The sequence below is a fragment of the Rhea americana genome, unplaced genomic scaffold (genome assembly GCF_003343005.1).
Source record: "Rhea americana isolate MKP2758 unplaced genomic scaffold, rheAme1 scaffold_281, whole genome shotgun sequence".
NCBI lineage: Eukaryota > Metazoa > Chordata > Aves > Rheiformes > Rheidae > Rhea > Rhea americana.
Window position 1 is genome coordinate 26058 of NW_028186403.1, and position 21021 is coordinate 47078.

General features: G+C 43.1%; 2 protein-coding genes across 2 annotated transcripts; both read left to right on the forward strand.

Moving 5' to 3' along the window:
- Nucleotides 1-355: 355 nt before the first annotated feature.
- On the forward strand, nucleotides 356-5205 carry APOLD1 (apolipoprotein L domain containing 1). The gene is made up of 2 exons (XM_085308768.1): nucleotides 356-426; nucleotides 2606-5205. The coding sequence occupies exon 2, from the start codon at nucleotides 2611-2613 to the stop codon at nucleotides 3325-3327; it is 717 nt and encodes a 238-aa protein (XP_085164894.1). The 5' UTR covers nucleotides 356-426; nucleotides 2606-2610; the 3' UTR covers nucleotides 3328-5205.
- Nucleotides 5206-9006: 3801 nt separating this feature from the next.
- On the forward strand, nucleotides 9007-17240 carry DDX47 (DEAD-box helicase 47). The gene is made up of 12 exons (XM_085308769.1): nucleotides 9007-9125; nucleotides 9720-9813; nucleotides 11255-11443; nucleotides 12107-12178; nucleotides 12667-12785; nucleotides 13266-13337; nucleotides 13474-13590; nucleotides 13790-13936; nucleotides 14252-14389; nucleotides 15769-15839; nucleotides 16362-16491; nucleotides 16585-17240. Exons 1-12 carry the CDS (start codon nucleotides 9030-9032, stop codon nucleotides 16705-16707), a joined length of 1368 nt encoding a protein of 455 aa, XP_085164895.1. The 5' UTR covers nucleotides 9007-9029; the 3' UTR covers nucleotides 16708-17240.
- Nucleotides 17241-21021: the final 3781 nt, after the last annotated feature.

Consider the following 21021-nt stretch of genomic DNA (forward strand, 5'->3'; position numbering starts at 1 on the left):
AGAGGTGGAGTAGAGGGAAGCTTCAGTCATCAAGCAATTGGAGACTCCAGCACAGAGTAAAGTCAGCTGCTATTTCAGGGAAAGGAAGGGCAACTATTCCCTGAAGGGGAATGACTGCACTAGCTTAGAGCCAGGAATAGGCTGGGGGAGGGGGGAATCTTTTTTTTTTCCCCTACACTTCAGGAAAAGCGAACACACAATGTTCATTCGCAGGGATCGTTTCCTGAATGTGATGTGTGCTCACTGTCCCTCAGGTCACTTTCCAGTGTGTCACATCCTTCTGCACAAGGGAGAGCAGGAAATGGCAAACTCCCAGTATGAGGCAAAGCATTCCCATCACAGCAATTGGTCCACAGGAGCTATAAATTGGTCTCCTCCAGAAACAGAACAAAATTTGTCTTTGGGGAAGTCGGCTGGAAACTAAAGGTAAGTTGGAACTAACATTCTTTTGGAATCCATCCGAGCATTGCATTAGGAAAATGTTTGCAGTTCAGAAACAGATTTGGGATGAATGCATACCTTATTACTGATTATTGTCTAAAAGCAGGGGCTGTGTTTGTTTTCCTTTATGCTGGCATAAATCAGTGTATAAGAAGACTTGCACTGATGTAAGGCTCACACTGTATGTTGAATGACTGTTCTATTAACTGTGCAATGAGATGGCCACTGTTACTGCTGGAAAACTATGTTCTCAGCAGGAAAATCAGCAAGCACATTGTTGAGAGGCTACAGGAATCAATATATTTAATGATCATCATATTGATCCACTGTTAACCCACTGATGATGTGCTCAGTTTATTTCAATTTCTGCAACTATTTAGGTTAGTGTTAATCTTGGTTTGCCAGCTTCATATCTGACAACAGTGTCAAAAATAAGATCACACTGCCTCCAACTAAGAAAAGAGCAGTGTACCAAGTGGTTCAAATAGCCAGAAAACACTGTGGGCCTCAGACAGAGAGGGATAGTTGTTCTGAGGGATAAGGGGGGATCCTAAAGCGTTCTGTGTGTGATAGATTACAACAAGTAGAAGAGGAAAAATGCTGCAAGAATTACCTATTTTTGCTTACACACTTCAAGAGGGAACGACTCTTTATGATAGGAAGTTTCTTCCTTCCAGAGGACAGTGATTCTGCAGAGTGAAAGCCACAAGGATCCTAACCATTCAGTTTGCCTGTGTGAGGGACCAGATGCCTCTAGTTCACACAGTAAAGAAGATTTAGAAAACAGAAGCTGTTTGCAGTAGTGAATAACTTTGCCTTGCTGGCTCTGGAACAGGGTCCTACTGCTATAGAAACTTCTCTTGGCTATGAGGGCATTTAGGACTGCAAAGAACTTAGTTTTATAGCTAGACCTTGCTAGGTGCAGAGCCGGTACAGCATTGCACAGAGTGCAGTGGTGTGGAGAAAACAAACTCTGCTTCCATCAGGCAGCTGGTGATGCTACATCACTTTGATTGCCTCCCCATGCCTCAGTCACCCTATAYGTAAAACAGGGATAATGATGCTGACCTCTTCTGTAAAGCACTTTGCAGTTTGACAGCGATCTGCAAATGCGTATTAAAGCATTTCCTTCTACCCTTGTGACAAAGGAAGACAAAGAGAACAAAACCTAGATCACCTAGCACTGAAACCCTGGAGATTCACCCTCTAGAAGGAGAAGACACTCTTCTACCACCTTGTGAGGGAGACTGCTATAGCCAGTAGTTTTCAAACCTTTTCTATTCGCAGGCCTCTGCATTTCCCCCTCCCAAGGAATGCACACTGACTGTGAGCTTGCTTTTCTAATGTGTCCTTCATGGACCTCTTAAACAAGGTCCATAGGCCTCCCTGCCAGTGCCACTGGGGATTCACAACCATAGGTTGGACTGAGCACCACATAACAATAGTTCTCAGTTTTGTCCAAACCCTGGCGCCAGGTTACAATAGGAAAAAAAATAAATGTTGCAGGACCTTGAGTTGCAATCAGGCATAGAGAGGAAGGATGTTCATAATCCCCATCTGAAATATCGATGAGCTTCCCAGCTCCTAGATGGAAAAGACAGATACTGACTCCTCTCAGCAGCTTCTCCCTGACCTCTTTTAAGTGGGAAGGAACCTCAGATAGCAATCTGGGGTGGCTGGTTTTCACCTCCCCAGAACCTGTCCATTCTGTCATGGATGCCTTTGAATATTGCAGATCCTTCGAATCCCTCTGCACGGACAACACGAGCTACTTTTGGAAGCATTACTATGCTGGGCACTAGGTCATTTCATCTCAAGGAAGTTTCTGTCCCCAGGGTTAGAAGAGTTATTTTGTGCCTCWCATTCATAGAGAAGAGAATAACTGTACCTCTGACCCAGACCTTAAGACACTTTAGTCTTGACAGGGATCAAGAAAACCATTCAGAAATTTCTCTGTCTGAATGTTACAGTGGACTATGGTAATTAAATGTGCATATGTGTATGTGCATGTGTGTGTGTAAGTGACTATGTATGTACGTGCAGACAGCAAGCCTTTCATGCAGCTGGGTGAGCCAAAAACTTGGCTGAATGGACCTCCATCTCACTTTTTATATATATATATATATATATAAATATCAAACCAGCTTCTTCTGTTTCTGGACAGGGGCCATGGAGAGACTAGACCCCACACAACACTTCCACACAATGCTGCTGGATCAGAGACAGAGGCTGCATGGCCAAATTGCACATCTTCATGAGGTGGCTCAGAAAATCAACAAGCTCCGCAAAAGGTCTCTAATTGCCAACATCAGTGGGAGCTCCCTGACTGCTGCAGGAGCAGTCACAGCTATTGTGGGACTATCTCTGAGCCCAGCCACATTGGGAGCCTCTCTCCTGGCATCAGCTGTGGGTCTGGGTCTAGCAACTGCTGGGGGGGCCGTCAGCATCACCTCCGATCTCTCCTTAGTGCTTTGCAACTCCCGGGAGGTGAGAAAGGTGCAGGAAATTGCAATGACTTGTCGGAAACAGATGAGGGAAATTCTTAGCTGCTTGGAATTCCTCCGCCGGGGGCAGGGCCCAGGGGATCCCACACTGCTCCAGTCAGAGAAGAGGGCCTCCATCTCGCTGTACAACTCCGTCTGCTTCATGGTGTTTTACGGCTCCCACAGCTTTCTTGTGCCAGAATATACAAAGGAGGTCACAAAAGTGAGCCAGGCTGTGCTGAAGGCCAAAATCCAGAAGCTGGCTGCTAACCTCGAGACTTGCAGCAGGGCAATGGATGAACTCTGTGAACTCCTCGAGTCCAGGACAGAACTTTCCTCACACACAAGAAATCTCAGCTTGAGCCCTAAAGACACTGCTGAGACCCCAGGACCATTCAGCTGAAACAGTCCTTGCTGCAATGATTAGAACTGAGCTTGGAGACACTATATTATTGTCACTGTTACTATTAGCACTGCTACCTGCTGTTATCGTAATATTGGTCGTACTCATTCACACTGGTGCTCACATCTCTCATGTGCATTATTTATATCTGAACACAAACTTCTCCCTGCCACGAAGCCAAAGACTCCCCCCTTTTCAGCACCCACCCAATTGAGGCTGGAGCTTATCTTGGACCTCTGGACATGGCAGCACCCCCAGAGCCTGCAGGTCAGGCAGGCAGGGGTAGGCAGGTGTCCTCAGACCCACATTTCCCTGGCCACCTTTCTGGTTCTGCTTCCCCATGGCAGCAGAAAGAAGTGGGTCAGGAGACTGCTGAAAACCCTGCAGCCCTGATRCTGTATTGTAAATAATCTATGAGACTCTGAACAGTGAATAAGCTGGGATACCTTCAATGAGCCAGCAACTGCCAATTTCCAGTAAAATACAATTCTGTTTTGAAGGTACATCTGGAAGGGCTATTGAAGGAATCAGCCCCAGAAATACAGACTGTATTGGCACATGATTCATCATCCAAAGGTAAAACAGAGGAGTGAGAAAGTATTACCCCTTCTAAAAAAACCTTTCCGAATGACAACCGTAACACTTGTGTTCTATTTATTTACATAAGATTATTTTAAGGCTTTGAAAATGTTTTTTAAATATTTTTTTTCCTTTTAGAAGGAGGCCTCCACTCCAAAGGGAAGCAGCTGTTCTTGCAGGCAAAGCAAGTCTGTGGCATGTGAGAGCAAGTTACCCATTCTTTGTCAGTGAGGGACAGCAAGGCCCTGTGGGAAGCGGGAAAGCATGGCCAGAATGCTGAAAGTTATAAAATATATGACCTATGGTCACCAGTGACTGCTCTTAGGAACTGAAATAGAGAGAAGGAAGGGTCAGAGACCCTGGGACAAGGGCATGCCTCAGAGTACTGGTGGAAGAAACCAACTGTACCTCATACAGCAGGGAAGGAGTGTAGGTTGGTGTTACTAGTCTGAGCTGGAGCCCAACTGACATGGGAGCAGGTCTGAGAGGTAGTGGTGGGGCACTCTCTGTGCAGTTGAACAGTTTGTGAAGCCCAAAGTGGTTTGTTTGGGAAGGAGGGAAGGAGGAGGCAGCACTCACAGAGAGCTACACATACTCCTAGGAATGCTCCCTGTGGAAGGCTTCACATCAGCAACATATACTGGTACTAATAATCAAGAAGGGTGCAGAGGGGTAGCATTATTCAGTGTTCAGAGTACTTATGAAGCAGGAGAGAGGACTGAGACACAGTTTCGAATGACTGATCTGCTAAAGATGTCCTCTGTGACTTCTGGAAAGTCACTCAACCCATCAGTGCCTCAGTTTCCTGTTTAAAAATGGTGATAGCAGCACTTCCCTACCTCACAAGGATGTTTCTAGGACAAATATTACAGAGCACTCAAGTACTGTGATGACAGGGATCATGTCAGTACCTGAAAGAGGTTCAGGGAAGCATCCTGGAAGCTAGCTTGAGACAATCAAAGGAGCTGATGGAGGGAAAATTCTACCTCCACAGGGAGACCCTAGTGGATAGGGGAAACTTCCCTCCACATTCATGACCCAAAATGATCAGAAAATGGTTCTGTAATTCTGCAGCTCTGAACAGTGAACTCTTGAGAAGGGCAATACTCCTTTTTGCAATGCCTCAATCCTCACCCTTTTCTCACTCCTTTTTTTATCCTCCTCTCATGATCTCAACATTTGTTTTTACACGTAAGAAAAACTTTGGTTCTCCAGAGAATGACACAGACGTAATGTCCACGTTTATTTGCTGTAAATGAACAAGTATATTGCTGATTCGATTAAATGAATATGAAGCAATTTTGTCTCAGTGTCTCCCTGTATGCAAAAGATCACATTCCTACTCCCTGCCTGACCCTGCTCAATTTCATGCTCCAGGTGTTGCAGCTGAGGAGTAAGTGCAAGCAGCATACAATCAGTACAAGTGCTTAAAAGTGAAGAACGAGAAGCGAGGTCATCAGCTCCATATCACAGAGCTGGCATTTGTGTAGTGTGTATGCATTTATGTTTGTGTGACAGCATATGGCCATGTATGAACCCACATACAATGGGGATGTGGGTCTCTGAAAACATGTGAAATACTGTGAGATATTTGTGTGTGAGCACACAAATGCGTTTTTGGGTGCAAACTACAGGCTGTGTACAAATGCAGGCACAATGCAAAATCTTTGCTAATGCTCCAGCATATTGCCAGCTAACTCTACTAAACCACTTACAGCTTCTCCATTCCTTTCAATATTGTCATCAACAGGATTTATCTTATCCTAAATAATCAACTGCAGAGCTGGCTCTGTTTTTATAAGCATAGAGAAARATATATAACCTACTTCTTCTCCTATCCCCTTCCCAGTTTTTGGACAATATAGTGCTTGTCTGTACTTTCCCACACCAGGAACAAACACAGGCATAAGAACAACACACAGATCTGAACAGGCTAGTATGTCTGGTTGAAGGATATGAATTTGATCTAGCTCTTCACAAGGGCTGATTTGCTCTGCTCAGCACAGTCCCGCATTGCAGTCATAGACACCACTTCAAAAGCTGAGGACAAATCAGAGGTACTTCTGCTTCTATTCTCAGCCACATAGGCAAAAAAATCCTGCTTGTGTTCTGCCTTTCCCTGGCTTAACCCTTGCTTGAGGCCAGGATTTGAACTGCTGTGCAGCAGTACTGTGGGAGTGTGATCAGACCTCAGGTACCATGCTCTCCGGGTCAGGTCTYGGTTACACTCTGTGCTAGATATGTTTTCTAGGAACAAAACACATGGATCAAGTAGAGGGCTGAAAGGTATCTTATCTACACAAGTCAGAGGAGATATACGACTTAGCTTGATTTAAGAGCTAGTCAAGGCTCTTGGACACTTTCTAAGCCACGCAATACTGTCAGTCTTTGTACGTACCCTCACACCTCCCTTACACTGATCTGGCAATCAGCCACAGAAGGAGGTGATCTGATCTTCCTCACCCTGCTCCAGATACATTTTCTTGTTTCCTCCCTCATAGCCAGCAGTGGATCTCATCTGATACCCCAGGGAGCCAGCTCCAGGAGTCATGTTGATAGGAATCTACCACATTGTGGAAGAAGATTCATTTTCTACCAGTTTTTCTCCCTGAAACTGCTTGCTGCTGGGTCACATGAGCATTAGAGTTGGTACCAAGTAAGCACTAGAAGCAAGAGACCCAAGATGGTATAGGGTAACACCTAATGTATTATTGGCTTAGGCATATGCAACATCTGGGGGAAGTGTCTTACCTAAACAGATTTTTTATTAGCAGTTGTGTTACTCTGCAAATCAGTAGGTGTGCTGGTTGAGCCTTTCCTTGGGTAGTTGGGCAGCAGTGGGAGGGAGGTTGATGATTAGTCTGGGCAGGTAGATMTGAAGCCTGGCCTTCTGATGCCATTTTCACTCCTCTTTTATTGAAACTGTTGCAGGGAGGAATGATTCAATGGTGAAGCAGGAATGAGATCATTGTTTTAATACAAAATCCAATAATATATTTTAAAAGTATAATAAAATGTATCTACAACAATAGTTTCTCTCTGGACATCCCAAAGAGTGGAGAGGACCATTTGCCATTAGCTGTGCCCTGCTCTACTAATTGTCCATCTTGCTTTATTATGCATTACACCTGCACTAAAATTTACCTGCTGTGGATGCTTCCTCTAAGGAAGACTGACCTAGTAACATGCAGTAGGGCTAGGAATGTACCTGGTCAAAGGCCAAGTCTAAAAGCCCTGGAGTGAAAGTTTTGAAGTCCAGTATAATCAGTTCTGAAAAGCAAAAAGAGGAGTCACCATCCAGAAGCAGCACTTATAACACACAAATGCTCTCTCCAGCAGTTTARGACAGGAGGGAACTTCCACTCAAGTATATCTACTGACAAAAGGGAATTACCCAAACTGGAATTTCACTAGAACAGCTGCAATTTTCCTGCACATAAAACATTCTCCTACAGCCATCAGTGCACAAGGCATTATATCTACCCCCCTAAACAATCATCTACCATACTATATGGGTAATGAATTCAACAAAGAAGCAGAAGCACTGACTTCCTGTCACATCCCTGCCTTCATTTCTTGAGGCATCCTAGTAACCCTTACAAGGGTTCCATCTACGTATTGGCCGGGTGTAACCTTTAGCACTGCTGATGCATAGCAAGCTCACAGCTCAAACTTTTGTTTTGAAACAACTGGTGATAGCTAGTATCCCCAATGTATTTTTTATTCTTATTATTTTATTATTGCTCCTGAGCACAGTGGGATGCAGCAGTTTCATTCCCACCGCTGCCCTGTGAATTGTTTCAGGCTTCCTTTCCTTTCTCTGTCATGCAGAGAGTTTGTTCGGATTTCCTCTCACTTTCCTCATTGTTCTGGGAGTAGAGGAAATGGTACACTTGGAACCTAGTGACAGATGCTCAGGTACGTCAGCATTTTCACTGTGAGCACACCCAGCTGGGCCTCCCAAGTGGCAATTTGGGAGAGAGAGGGAGGTCTGCTCAGAAATGTAACCTGAAGTCAGCACCACTGTCGCTTCCAGGCACAAGCTCTTTGGTACATTTGCATCCTTTTTCCTAAAACAAAGGATGTTCACCCAGCTCCAAGGTCGCCTTGCTGCAATCAGCATTACGACTGCAGATCACAAAGGCTACACCCATACTAGCCAGAAACTAGTCAGTTCAGGAACTACAATCATGAAATGATGTTTTCTTGCTGCTCTCCCCCAAAGAGCATGAAGTCTGTCACCTTTTTCATCTATCATTGTACATCCGCAAGCTCACATCCTGGCAGACGAGAGCAACAACCAAGGAAGCTGAGGAGGTGCCTGCCCCCCTATCCCTCTTCTAATTCCACCATTCCATTCCACCATAAGGCCAGGTAAGCAGGTTTTTACCCAGTGAATTCAATGTGCTCTTATTGCCAGTACAGGTGTAATTCCCATTCCGTGGAGACCTCTCTCAAGTTCAGTGAAAATGTATCCACACTTCCTGATTTAGCAAAGTATAAAACTATTCACATAAATCAAATCCTCTTTGTGGAAGCTTAAACCCATTTAACTTTAAAGGAAACATCCCTCAAATGCCTGTAGAAGATCTCCTGAAGTGTGCAGCTTAATCAGTCTGCTGAACAGGATGTTTCTGCAGAAATGGAAACTCAGCCTTCCCTATGGTATTTGATTCTTTTATATCAAGAGGAAGGAAAATTAYGGCATTTGTTACCTCAAGCATTAAACTCACTTCCAGGAGGTCTAAACTCTGAAGAACTCCGTACGCAGAGAAAATGCCTCCTGACCACGAAAACACACGATCACCTCTATCTCACAGCAGCACTACTGTTTTGGCTGCTACTTCGACGCCGCAGTGCAGCTCTGCCTGCAGAAGACAAGAACCTGGAAACACCGGCGGCGGCGGCCCGGCCGCGGCAGCGAAGGGCAAACAGCGACGCGGCCTCGGCCGTTAACGGCCGCCGCCGCCGCTACCTCACCCACGCGCCCCGTCGCCCCGGAGACACCGCCCCCCCCCGGCTCCGATTGGTTCCTTCCCTCGGACTACAAACCCCACCACGCCGGGGGGCGGCCCTTCCCAGAGTGCTCTGCGGCCGCGCCGGCGTCGTGGGGACGGTGCAAGATGGCGGGTGGAGAGGGGCAGCTGGTGGAGCCGGAGTCAGAGCCCGTGGCGGCGGCGGCGGAGGAGCAGCAGCAGCAGCGGAGCTTCAGGGATTTGGTGAGGCGAGGCTGGAGCCGATTCTGTCCTGGTTTTCCCTCCGCCGTCTCGAGGAGCACCCCCGCCGCCGCGTACCGGGCCCGGGCCCGAGCCGGCAGCGTGCTCCGCCGCGGGTTTGCCCTGCGCGTGTCGCCGAGCGGGGCGGCGGCCCCGGCGGGAGGTCCGGGGGGCTCAGGCGGGATTGCCGCACGTCTCTGCTTTCTCCAGTCCGCTGTATTTATTTTAAATCACCTTATCTTCCCCTGACGTTTTCCTTTTCCCATGCTCGTGTCCTCCCCCACCCTTCCCCAAGGGAAGAAGGCAGCTAGATGCATGCGAAAAGCTGCGTGTATCAACTGAAAAAATATTTGGTTAGTCTGTCACTGCTGGCAGTCACCTGTACTAGTTCAGAGCAGATCTGTGGTGTTAYTGGAAGAGATCACTGTGAGCAACCTATGCTTTTGTATACTTGCATTGAGGGTGAGGGTCTGCTGGGGATTCTCTCTGTCAGAGAGACCAACTTGACTCGGTTGCAGTACCTTATTTAATTCAGTGATTTGATTCAGGGCTCTTTGCTGATGTCTCTTTTCCTTTGTTCTTATCATTAATGTTCAGGGAGTGACAGATGTCCTGTGTGAAGCTTGTGACCAGTTAGGATGGAAGACACCAACAAAGATCCAAGTTGAGGCTATTCCAGTGGCTCTCCAAGGTGAGCAGCTTGCTTCCCTCATCTGAATGTGAGGGTGCACCAGGAACTGTATGTGGATAAATTTTGTGAGTGGGAAGAAAGTGGCAGCAACAAGAGCATTCTTACATCTTTGTCATTGCAGATCTTTGTATAGAAGTAATCTCTGTGTTCATTCTTGTGTCCTTCCTAGATGAAACTTGGATTATTCCAGTTCTTCCATAACATTGCCTGCAGTTTCAAATTTTTGAGTGGATAGATGGGTTATTGTGTGCTCACTCTGTTCCAAGTTCTGGTGTTCTGCATTAAATGGAATTGTTACTAATCATTTGAGCCGCTAGTCAACATTGCTCGTTATCTTTGTGAAATACCTAAGGACACTTGGGATAGTAGCTCTTCTGGTAGAGCTCTGCAATATATGTCTGCAATCAGAAATGCTTTAACTGGTTACGCAGCTGCTTCGCTGTGAGCAAACAATTCTTTAAAAATAATTTCTGGAGTGAATGATAACCAAAATACAGTAACTTTCTATAAATATTCTGAAATTACAAGAGAAAAAAATTGACAAATGTTTCTGCTTCTGGAATATTTAAATATGTGTGAGATATTTACATATCTCACAAGGAGAGATACAATGTAATAGGACTAGTTTAAAATGGGAGTAGACTTTCAGTGTCTGCTTTGTCCTGCTACATAACTGTTGTCAGACTCCCTTCTTAGTACGCATACAAAATTCTCTTCAAAAAAAATATAATTGCATTCCATAGAAGGTGTCTCCAATTTGGAGCCTAGTGGCAACATATTCCTRTTTGCTTTAGGAATTTAGGAGCTCAGAATGGTCTTACTGATGCATTATACCGACTTGCCCGCAAATACATCATCTGATATTGTTCTTGGGCCAGGGACTTCCTGTCTTAATCCTTTCTTGAGTGCAAACTGTCTTAGATTATTATTTTAATCTATGGCACAGAAGAGATAGTAGCTTCTAGAACATGAGTTTGGCAGTTCTGTGGTTTTTTAGCTGGTATGACCTAACTCTTGAACACTGGAGTCCTTTTTCTTGTAAGCTGGTAAACTGACAGTAATGGGTTTAGGAATGCTTATCCAGATGTGAGCAATAAGGTGTAAATTGACCAAAGGATTTAAGCAATATTCCAGTAAAGCTTTTCTGGGACCTAAAGCCTATGTACTGGAGAACAAAAAGAAATTAGATTGTAATTACTACTATTACACAAGTGAAGTCACACTTTAAAAATGCTACAAAAATCTTTTGATGTTTTCTGTTCTGGTCCCTTATTCTCCTTAACCGTTGTTCATCTCTTCTTTTTTCATTGAATAATTGCTAAGACTGGTCTTCCTACTAACCTTAGAGAACTCCTGTACTTTCTTGCACAATGCTGTGAATGCTTCTTTCTCTAATGCTAATTTTTTAAACATTTTTCTCCCTCATTGCTGCTCCTTGTAGGCAGAGATATCATTGGATTGGCAGAAACAGGTTCTGGAAAAACAGGAGCTTTTGCTTTACCAATTCTTCAAGCACTGCTGGAAACACCTCAGCGATTATTTGCCCTTGTCCTCACGCCGACAAGGGAGCTGGCCTTCCAAATTTCAGAGCAATTTGAAGCTCTTGGATCCTCCATTGGTGTCCACAGCGGTAAGTAGTCTTGTGATTTTTGGAGCGGTTTTGCCCAAGAGTGAGGGTCAGCAGCATTAGAGTACGAAGGAAAAGGTGAAGAGTATTTGTATGGAAGGTTGAATGCAAAGTGAGAAAAGCTTGTGACAAGGTATCAGCTTGGAGAAAGAAGCTGTATTTGTGATGCATAATTTTTTGTTATGGAGTAGTCTGCAGCTCTTCTGCATTGTATGTCCGAACAGTTAAAGATGGAAGTAGGAAAGAATTCTCTCAAGCACATGATAAATTCACAATAGTAAGTGTTTGTTCAGTTAATTTGGATAAAGCTCAGCTGTATAGTGTGATTATAACTTCATTTCTTTCAGACTCCCTACTTTKGTTCTGCAAATATTCTTTACAAGTGTAAAAACTGTGTGGAAATCTTTAGAATTCAGCTGCAGAATTTAAGAATTAAGSTGTGAGAAATAGGTTCTGTCTTTCTTAATGCAAATTAAATAGTTTTGACATAGCAAGGGTGTCTAGTGTATGGCATAAGATAYCTGGAAAGATCAAGGTGTTAGACAAAACATAAAGGAAATCCTTATTAAGAAAGATAGCCTTTCATTATGGTTGTGGCCCTATGATACAGGGGTCAGCTTGTGCTAAACTGAAACCAAGAGGCTCATGGTATTATTTGTCTTGCAGCGGTTATTGTGGGTGGAATTGACACGATGTCTCAATCGCTGGCCTTAGCCAAGAAACCACATATTATAATTGGTAAGTGAATGTGCAGTGAGTATGGGGARTATATGATCATACTGTAGTTGTCCAAAACCAAAAGTGACAGAAGCTTTTTTGTAATTGAAGGAGGAATGAGAGTACCTCCTCTACATAGTACTCAGATCTCAAGACAGCAATATCTGGTTAATGCTTCTAGTGAAGTACCTTGCTGCTACAAGCTCATTCCAAAATATTTCTGCTAGTCTGCGTTTGGCATAACTTTCTATTCCAAATATTTAAAACCTTGGTCTCATCCTTTTTAGTATACATCTCACAGTCTCTCTTTTTTTTCCAAAAAGATTGACTCCATTAGCTTCATTTCAAAGCACTTAAAGAGTATGTTATGAAAAGAGTGCTTACCCCAAAGCAATCTGCTATTACTTGTCTTGGACAAAGAATCCCATTTCTGTAGCAGATGACTCTTTCTTGCCTGGATCTCTTTTTWGCTTTTGTTCTTAATTTACTGTCTCTGATCTTGTTGATAGCAACCCCTGGTCGTCTAATTGATCATCTGGAGAACACAAAGGGCTTCAATTTACGAGCTYTGAAGTATCTAGTGATGGATGAGGCTGACCGGATCCTCAATATGGATTTTGAGACAGAGGTAGGAAYGTGCTAAAGGAAACCATTAGAAAACCGTATGGGTTCCTTGAAGTAAACACTGTATTGAGCCATCCTGTGGAACTTAATAGCAACTTGTGACTACATTCTAATAATTGCAATGAGGTCTATAGTGAGAATTTAGAGTTCTGCAGAGCATTAACAGACCTGTAGGGRGCAGACTGTTTCTGAAGTTTCTCCGAAGTGCCTGACATCGTGTTGTACAGTAGCTGTGTTGACAATGCATGTTTTCCTGCAGGTATGTCGCCTGCTATTGGCACTGTTTGACCCCTGCAGTCCAAGTGTTAGCATAGTATCAGCCCACATCCTCCCTWTAGAGGAGGGGAAATTTGGAGGGCTGCATGAGTTCTAAATTGCACACATGCAGCACCCTTCATTTGAATGATGGTTATACTTGGAGGGAACTTATGTCTCCACTGCTATTGTGTTCAGTACTTCCCTTTCTGTTTTTTTTTTTCTCCAGGTGGATAAGTTACTGAAAGTGATTCCTCGAGACAGGAAGACATTCCTGTTTTCTGCCACCATGACCAAAAAGGTGAGAACAGAGCACCCTGTTTTAATTCACTTCTCTACTGACAAGTAGCTGCCTGATACAGGKGGGAACACATCTAGGAATAGCTTTGTGAAAGGATCTCTGTCCACATARTAGTAACTTACTTTGATATTCGCAGGTACAAAAACTGCAGCGTGCTGCTCTTAAGGATCCTGTTAAATGTGCWGTTTCTTCCAAATATCAAACAGTTGAAAAGCTACAGCAGTACTATATTTTCATCCCCTCTAGATTCAAGGTAATATCACTTCCCCACACATACACACACACCTTTTTCTGACTGTCTTGTCATTCTTCCTCTGCCAAATGTCTGATATCTTCTTTGGCTTGTACTTAACTTCCCATTATCTTAATGTAAAATGTAACATATATGATTGTCTTCTGTGTTTTTTTTGTCTGTGAGTTTTTGTTTTTATTTTCACCTTGATTCTTTATAGGACAGCTACTTGGTTTATATTCTGAATGAACTGGCTGGAAACTCTTTCATGATATTCTGCAGTACATGTAACAATACTCAGAGGACTGCTTTACTGCTCCGCAACTTGGGGTTCACTGCCATCCCTCTCCATGGGCAGATGAGTCAGGTATGAGCATACCCCACAGTCTAGATGAGACAGGAGATACATGATTTGGGAAATGGACTGTGCCGTACTAGGTCACAGCTGCCTTGCAGGAGGACTACTCCAAACTGGACCGGCCCCCAGAACTTAATCTAATGTGAATACTGATTTCTGTAATAGCTCAGAAGCATTAGAAAAGTAAGGTTTTTGAGGGTTACCCCCCCCCCCTTTCCCCAGTTCTTCTGTAACATTATTTCAGCAAGAGCATACAGACTGGAAGCATATRTTCCCTTTCCTTTTTTTGTAGGATTACTTGATTCTTGTCGTCTTCTCTTCTAGAATAAACGCTTGGGMTCCCTGAACAAGTTCAAGGCAAAAGCACGGTCTATTTTGCTGGCTACTGATGTTGCAAGCAGAGGTCTGGACATTCCACATGTAGATGTGGTGATAAACTTTGATATTCCTACACACTCTAAGGTGAGTTGCTCTGTGTGGGGTGGGGACTGAGGGCTTCCTGTCAATAGGAAGCATAGTATTGAGCCTTGAATCCCACCAAAGAACAAAGATTTTACTTTTCTCTRTTTTGCTAGCTGGAAGTCTAGTTCATAATTTTGTAAATGGACAGATATGTTGCAGCTTCTGTGATTGAGTTAATACCTCAATTTGAGGTGGGCTGATCTGAACTGTAGAACYGATCCCATAAGTTGGGAGGAGGGGAACAGACTCTGTGTCATTGCATGCTCCAAGGAGAAATGTATTCTATTGTATCRTACTAAGTGGCTTCCAGATTTTGAAAATAGTTTAACTCAGTACTGGTTTCAGATAGTTATCTTCATTCTCRTGATTCAGGTTCCACCTTAGCATTTTAAGCTTTTTCCTTATTTTTAAGAAAAGCTTTTCTGCTTATGTTCAATGAAGATTTGCTCAAGAAAGATGATTTTGTTTCACCTTCATATCACAAAAGTACAGCAAACTGGAAAATGTGAGTTACTTAATTTGAGGAAGAAACTTTGTATAGAATTACTTTAGGGATTTTTTTTTTTCAGTTGTTTCTCAACCCAGTTCAGAAAGCACACCATTGACACAYGGTTCAGTGCTTGCTGTTCCTTATAACAGTTGAAGGTACTATGCATTGTAAACAGAAGTCAGTGTGCAGYTGTTCTGAAGCCATTCTTTTTGTCAATGTAAAAAGACAAAAGGTAGATTATAATTAGGGGAAGCAGCATGAATGATGTGCTACTGTTTCAGTGCACTTCCTTCCAGATTAACTATCTCATAGAATGCTTCTCTCCCTTTCTCATAGTACTTAAGTGACAGCCACATACATTGCATGAAGAAGAGTGTCTTAACTTCCATAATGCATTATAAAACCTGAAAAGCAGCCTAGAACCRTTTAAATAGAAAGCTCAATAGACCAGAAGTTTCCAAACTCTTCTCATTCATCCTCCCTTCCACAGTTCCAGATAATATCTAGAAGACAGACAACAAAGTGTGCTGGATGCTGAGGCCRAAGATAGAGATGTTGGTCCACTTTTGTTTTAAATATTAGCTTCCCAAGGAAGTGACAGTTCCATTAGTCATTTATCACTTCTGTCCTCCATTTTTGAACCGTCAGGTGACATCTCTTCTTTAGAAAGAGAACGAATTTGGGCAACTGTTAAAACCAAAATATGCTTCTGCAAACGAGCATCCTGTCAGATCCTAATATTGCACRCAACTCCAAGTATTTAAGCGTGGCCCTGCTTTGTCCCCAAGCTCCTCTTTCCTGAAGAAACAATAATATGGCAGATTGTCTGGGACCTGTCTTGTATGTTTGATGTGCGTATCTTRTTGCTTATCAAGAAAATTGCTTTCAGGATTACATTCATCGTGTGGGGAGGACAGCTCGAGCTGGGAGATCTGGCAAATCTATCACTTTTGTCACRCAGTAAGTGTTAGAACATGGTGGATTTATTTTTCCCTGCTGTAACTCAGAGCAGATCATACCTGATCTCATCCTAGGTGAGAAGGAAATACTACTTAATGTTTTGAGGCAGCAGTTATATTTATTTAAAGCAAAGAGCATTCAAAGCCTGGGGYAGGGGGAAGATTTAGGATAAATTTTTAGAAGCAGGCATGTAACTAGTAAAGCTAATTGTTTRATACTTGATTATAAAAATTTACATATGTTATGCAATACATGGTGCAGATTAAATAAGAAACTTTTTTTGATAAATGCTGAAGTATTCCTTTAAAGGAAGTCTACCAAATAGTTCTGAAAGGAGTCAAGTCAGTGAAACTGTCACCGAGGATGGCACCTTTGGATGCAAGTAGAGTTCCTTTTAGGACCATTGGCACAAACTAACAGTACTTGTGGGCTGAAGATGAGGGGCAATGTTTGTGGGTAAAAACAGCTGAAGCCTTCATGAGAAGGCTGATTCAAGCTGGTGTTTTGTCTTGTCTTTTCCAGGTATGATGTAGAGCTGTTCCAGCGCATTGAACACCTGATTGGCAAGAAGCTGCCAGCATTTCCCATGCAAGAGGAAGAGGTCATGATGTTGACGGAGCGTGTGGCTGAGGCCCAGAGATTTGCTCGAATGGTGAGTGGTGGCTTTTGTCCCTGTACTCACAGTTGCAGTTTAGACTTTTTTTGTCTGCCAGAACTCTTGGTCAATAACTTGATTACATTGCAGGAGCTGCGGGAGCAAGGAGAGAAGAAGCGATCTCGGGATGGTGATGATGATGACACAGAAGAAGCTATTGGTATCAGGAATAGAGTGGCAGGTGGGAAAAAGAAGAAAAGGAAAGCCTTCTAGTTCATGTTTGGACAAACTTTTACCTTCCTCTTCATAGCTATGGAGATTGGAAGAGAAAAAAAAAGTCTACCCACCTTATCCAGTGGATTTTCTTTTCAGAACTACTTACCATTAATCTGGGAATCCAGCTGGAAAGCATTTTTCTATCCTCTGCTGCAGCAGTGCCTTCACTAGTTACAGTCTGAGCCTGGTCTGTTGTAGTACCATGTGATCAGCCTTTCTTTCAGAGCAGCYGGACCATCCCCTCTGAGCTTTGAAGTAGCTGTGGTCTGACCCAGCTCATTCCTGAAGAGGTGCTGAAGAGAAGTATGGGTGCATGACGTGTGGGTGCAGCTTTCCCATTGCTGCAGCCTCTGTTTCACTACCCGACTTGCTGAGTGCATCTGATACCAGAGACGCCTATCGGAACAAGGAAGAGATGAAAAAGTTAAAAGAAGCAACTGTTTCTGCAGCACGCCTGTGATGCCCTTGGTTTAGTTARAGAACATGTGCTGTGGAGAACTCCAAATATATTTTGCTTAATTTTAAAGCTACTTGGTTTTCCTTGTGCTATCACTGACCCATTCTCACTTCGAAGATTTATCAGCTCTGCCAGAAAATTGTCATCTTAGGTCACTCTTCTCAGTGATTCAGACATGACATCAATACCTTCTTTGTTGGCTGAAAAGTGGCCCAGAACAGAGTAAGCCTGTTATAGCTGAATTGAGCCATTCACTATCTGGAGTTGGGTTCAGAGTCTGGAGCGATTGGCAAGGTCAAGGAATGATTGAAGCCTGGAAGACTTTTTTGTGTTTGTGTGTGTGTGTATGTGACAGATTCTTGTAGTACCTGAAAACCAACACGAGAGGGTGGTATTTACATAGTCAAGCATGTGGGCTGGGTCTTAAGAGGAAAAACAGTTATAAACACWCTTTCTGTGTTATCCTACTTTTTCCCCAGGTAGTTTTCTCTACATCTTATGCTGAATTTAATGTCATAAAGTATACACTTGCAAGAATGGGATAAATGTACTTTTATTCATATCAGACCAGGAGTATAGTGCTAGTTCCCCCAGCAATATAAAAGTTTATACTGGCTATTTTCTTGGTGAGCAGAGAAGAGTGAGAAGCTGTGTATTGATTATCCAACGTAAAAATTGACCATTAGAACCACTCACTAACTGGACTTTATGCCCTATGAAGAATTGAATATCCAGTTGGTGGTACTTTTAATCTGAATGAAAATCTTTTTCTGGAGTAGTCGGGAACAGCAGAATGGTTACTTTCATAGTGTTAGCATAAATAACATATGCATGTATATACCCCCCCCCCCTTTTTTTTTTCCAGGTAACACATTTTGTAAACATGGCACTTTAACAAAGCAGTGTTTTTCTTAATGAGGGCAACATACACATTTACTTTTAAATCATCTCTGTTTTCTGCATGAGGAATGAATGTACTCTCTAGCGTGAAAAAGTGCTAGTATTTTTAGGGTTTTTTTGATCCCCTTTTTGTAGTAGTTTACTCAAATCTCCTAAATGCCCACCTTCAAGTCTGGTACCTCTTCAGCATGCTGAAGAAGGGAGAAGCAATGGCAGGTGGGTAAGGGTACAGCCCGTGGACATATTAACTGCTGAAAGTATCCTTACTATGCAGGAAGATGGTGTGCATTTTGTGAACATCTGCATTTTTATGCAGAGAGGCAGGGGTGGAAACTCACTAAGGAGAATGTGTTAATCCTCCCAGGTCATTTGATGACATTCCCCTGGGGTAGAAGGAAATGTCTACGGAATGTACCAGAGAAGGAAAATTGAAGGATGAGCAAATATACGGAGGGACAGGTGAACGCTTGTTCCTGAAGGAGTAGTGGTGTTCCTGACTGCTTTTCCTGCCTTCTGAATGCTTGAGCTGCCTTATATTTCAAAGGTTAGACAGGGTCGTGTCTGCTAACAGCAAATGGTGTTAAAACCTTCTAAAGCTCTGCATGTATGGAAAAATCTSTCAGCGGTGTTTCCAGCTACATAACTTTGGTGATATGCATTTGAGTCAGTCTTGAACCAACCTTGTAAACTGTGTGAGGGGCAACTATACTGTTGGGGAAGGTGGGACAGGGTAATTTCTTTTAGAGGTAGTATGGGGGACTAGTGAAGTCTTCAGCACCTCTCCAGGCTCTTTTGTGTGGTTGGCTGCAACAGCTATGGAGGTCTGTCTTCTCCCTTGATGGGATAAAAAGTTCTCCATCTCCTGTGCAGCTGCAAGAATAATATAGGAGAGAGATAGTAAAGCCACTCCTTGTAAAAATGTGCAGAGCCTCCTTGAGAGCAGTGACTTACAGTGTTGGTAATCWCCCTTTGGTTGGAGTGATAAGCTGTGGAAACCCTTAGACCCTTAGCCCTAGGAAAAGCAAAGGTCTTCCCACACCCACATTCTCACTGGTGCCTCACCTGCCACAGGTATGTGTTCAGTTTCACTAAAAATATCTCAACAAGTTGGAGTGGCAGGAAATAGCTCTCATGGCGTAATCACAGTAAGAAACTAAGTTGGAGAATGTTTACATAACTGAAGTGAAGTAGGGAGTGTCTAAAGATATATTTGGTTGTCAAAACAGAATTTGCAGCTAAACTAAAGCAAAAGCTGTAGCTGATMTAATGAGAAATGAAGGGAGAAATACAAAGTGAGACCTGTCTTGRGGAAGGAAGTTCAGAAAATACCAATACTGATAGATGTATGGATGCATACTTTTGTATGGCATTTGATGCCAATGTGTTCATTCAGTCAGGAGGACTCTCGAGCAGCAGTTCTGAAGCACATGTCTCCATGTGCCTGTACAGCAGGGAGCTGAGGTGAAGGATTTGCCTTAGTGACATGACTCTAAAACAGCTTGCCAGTTCTTGTGGGTGAAACTCAAATGAGGTTTCAACAAAAGCTGTATTGCTCAAAGATGTTTAACTCTGCACTTCACAAAGTCCATAATGAAAAGCGAATTGTTTATGTACTTTGCAATACGTATTTAAAATCTTTTGCGGTTTTATTTTCTAATACTGCATGGACATATAGCACTTCCTTAAGACGACAAGAATGGTAATATAGTGTCTTTGTTTAAATATTGTATGGTTAGCAGGGAGTAGCAGGGAAATAAAAATAAGTGCTAGTGCAAGTGGTGAAAAAGAAGTGGTAAGTGGTGTGCAGGCCCTAGTAGTAGTAAACCAATATTTGAGATTTCATTGCATCATCATTTCAGGACAAGATCAGTGAAGATAAAAGCAAAAAGTAGCACTCCTTGCAACCATATGGTGGTCCAGAGCAGAAGCTGAGCTGAACTGACCTGTCTGGGAATGGGCTCAGCTAGACAAATTCCCCGGTGTTGTATGCCTTCTATCAAGGGCTGGAAGAGAAGAGGTGCAAGAAAGAGTGGATCTCGGCCATGCAGGCAGGGAATCTGGGGGCCTTTTCTGTGCTGGCAGTCTAAGCTTAAACCTGCTTAAAATAATCATAGGACTGTGGCCTGAGATGTGTCAGCCTGATTTCAGRGCTACCTGAGGAACACATCTTGCCTCAAGAACTAGGAAACCTGTTTCTCCCCTTCCCTGCCACCCCCACCCCAAGAGACCAAAAGGGTGAGCTAAATACTCTGACTTTCTAGCAAGTCTCATGAACTTCTGATGAGAAAAGATTCAGTTTAGGAGTGAACTCTCAGCATACCAAGTGATTAAGAATCTGGAAAGACTTAGCTTATGAAGTGAGGCTGAAACTAGTAAACATTCTCAGTTTAGTCAAGCACTGAAGAAGTTTTAAATACTTAAAAGCTCTTGAAACTACTTAAGAAGGAATGTTATTGACTGGATGACCTGTGAAAGATGTAGGCGTGTGCCAAGCATTTTGATTCTGCACAGATGTGAAGTTGTGGTTTGCCTGTAGTGGCATGTGAGGAACTTTTGTAAACATTGAAGTGAGCAGTTAAGTCTTATAAATGTTGCAGAGCAAATGCTGTAAAAATTTGGCTTTCATGCTAGAAGCAGTTCTGTAGTGATTCTGAATTCTCACTGTCTCCTGTTAATCACTTGCCAGTTAATTTTGTGGGGGAAAAAATCACTGTGTAAATCTGGAGAATCAGATTATGACTTTCTGACATAAAATTCCAAGATTTGAGGTTAACCCCCTGAGCTTCAGGTAAAAAAATAGTTTAAAGAAACTTTCATAGTCTTCAGACAGCTTATTTTTTGCCCAACTATGAAAGGTCCTTCTGAATAACAGTATTTAAAAGGTAGAGCTGAAGATACTTCATTCCTCTGGCATTTAGAAAACGGCCCAGGGGCAGATAGAGCCATGCCCACGG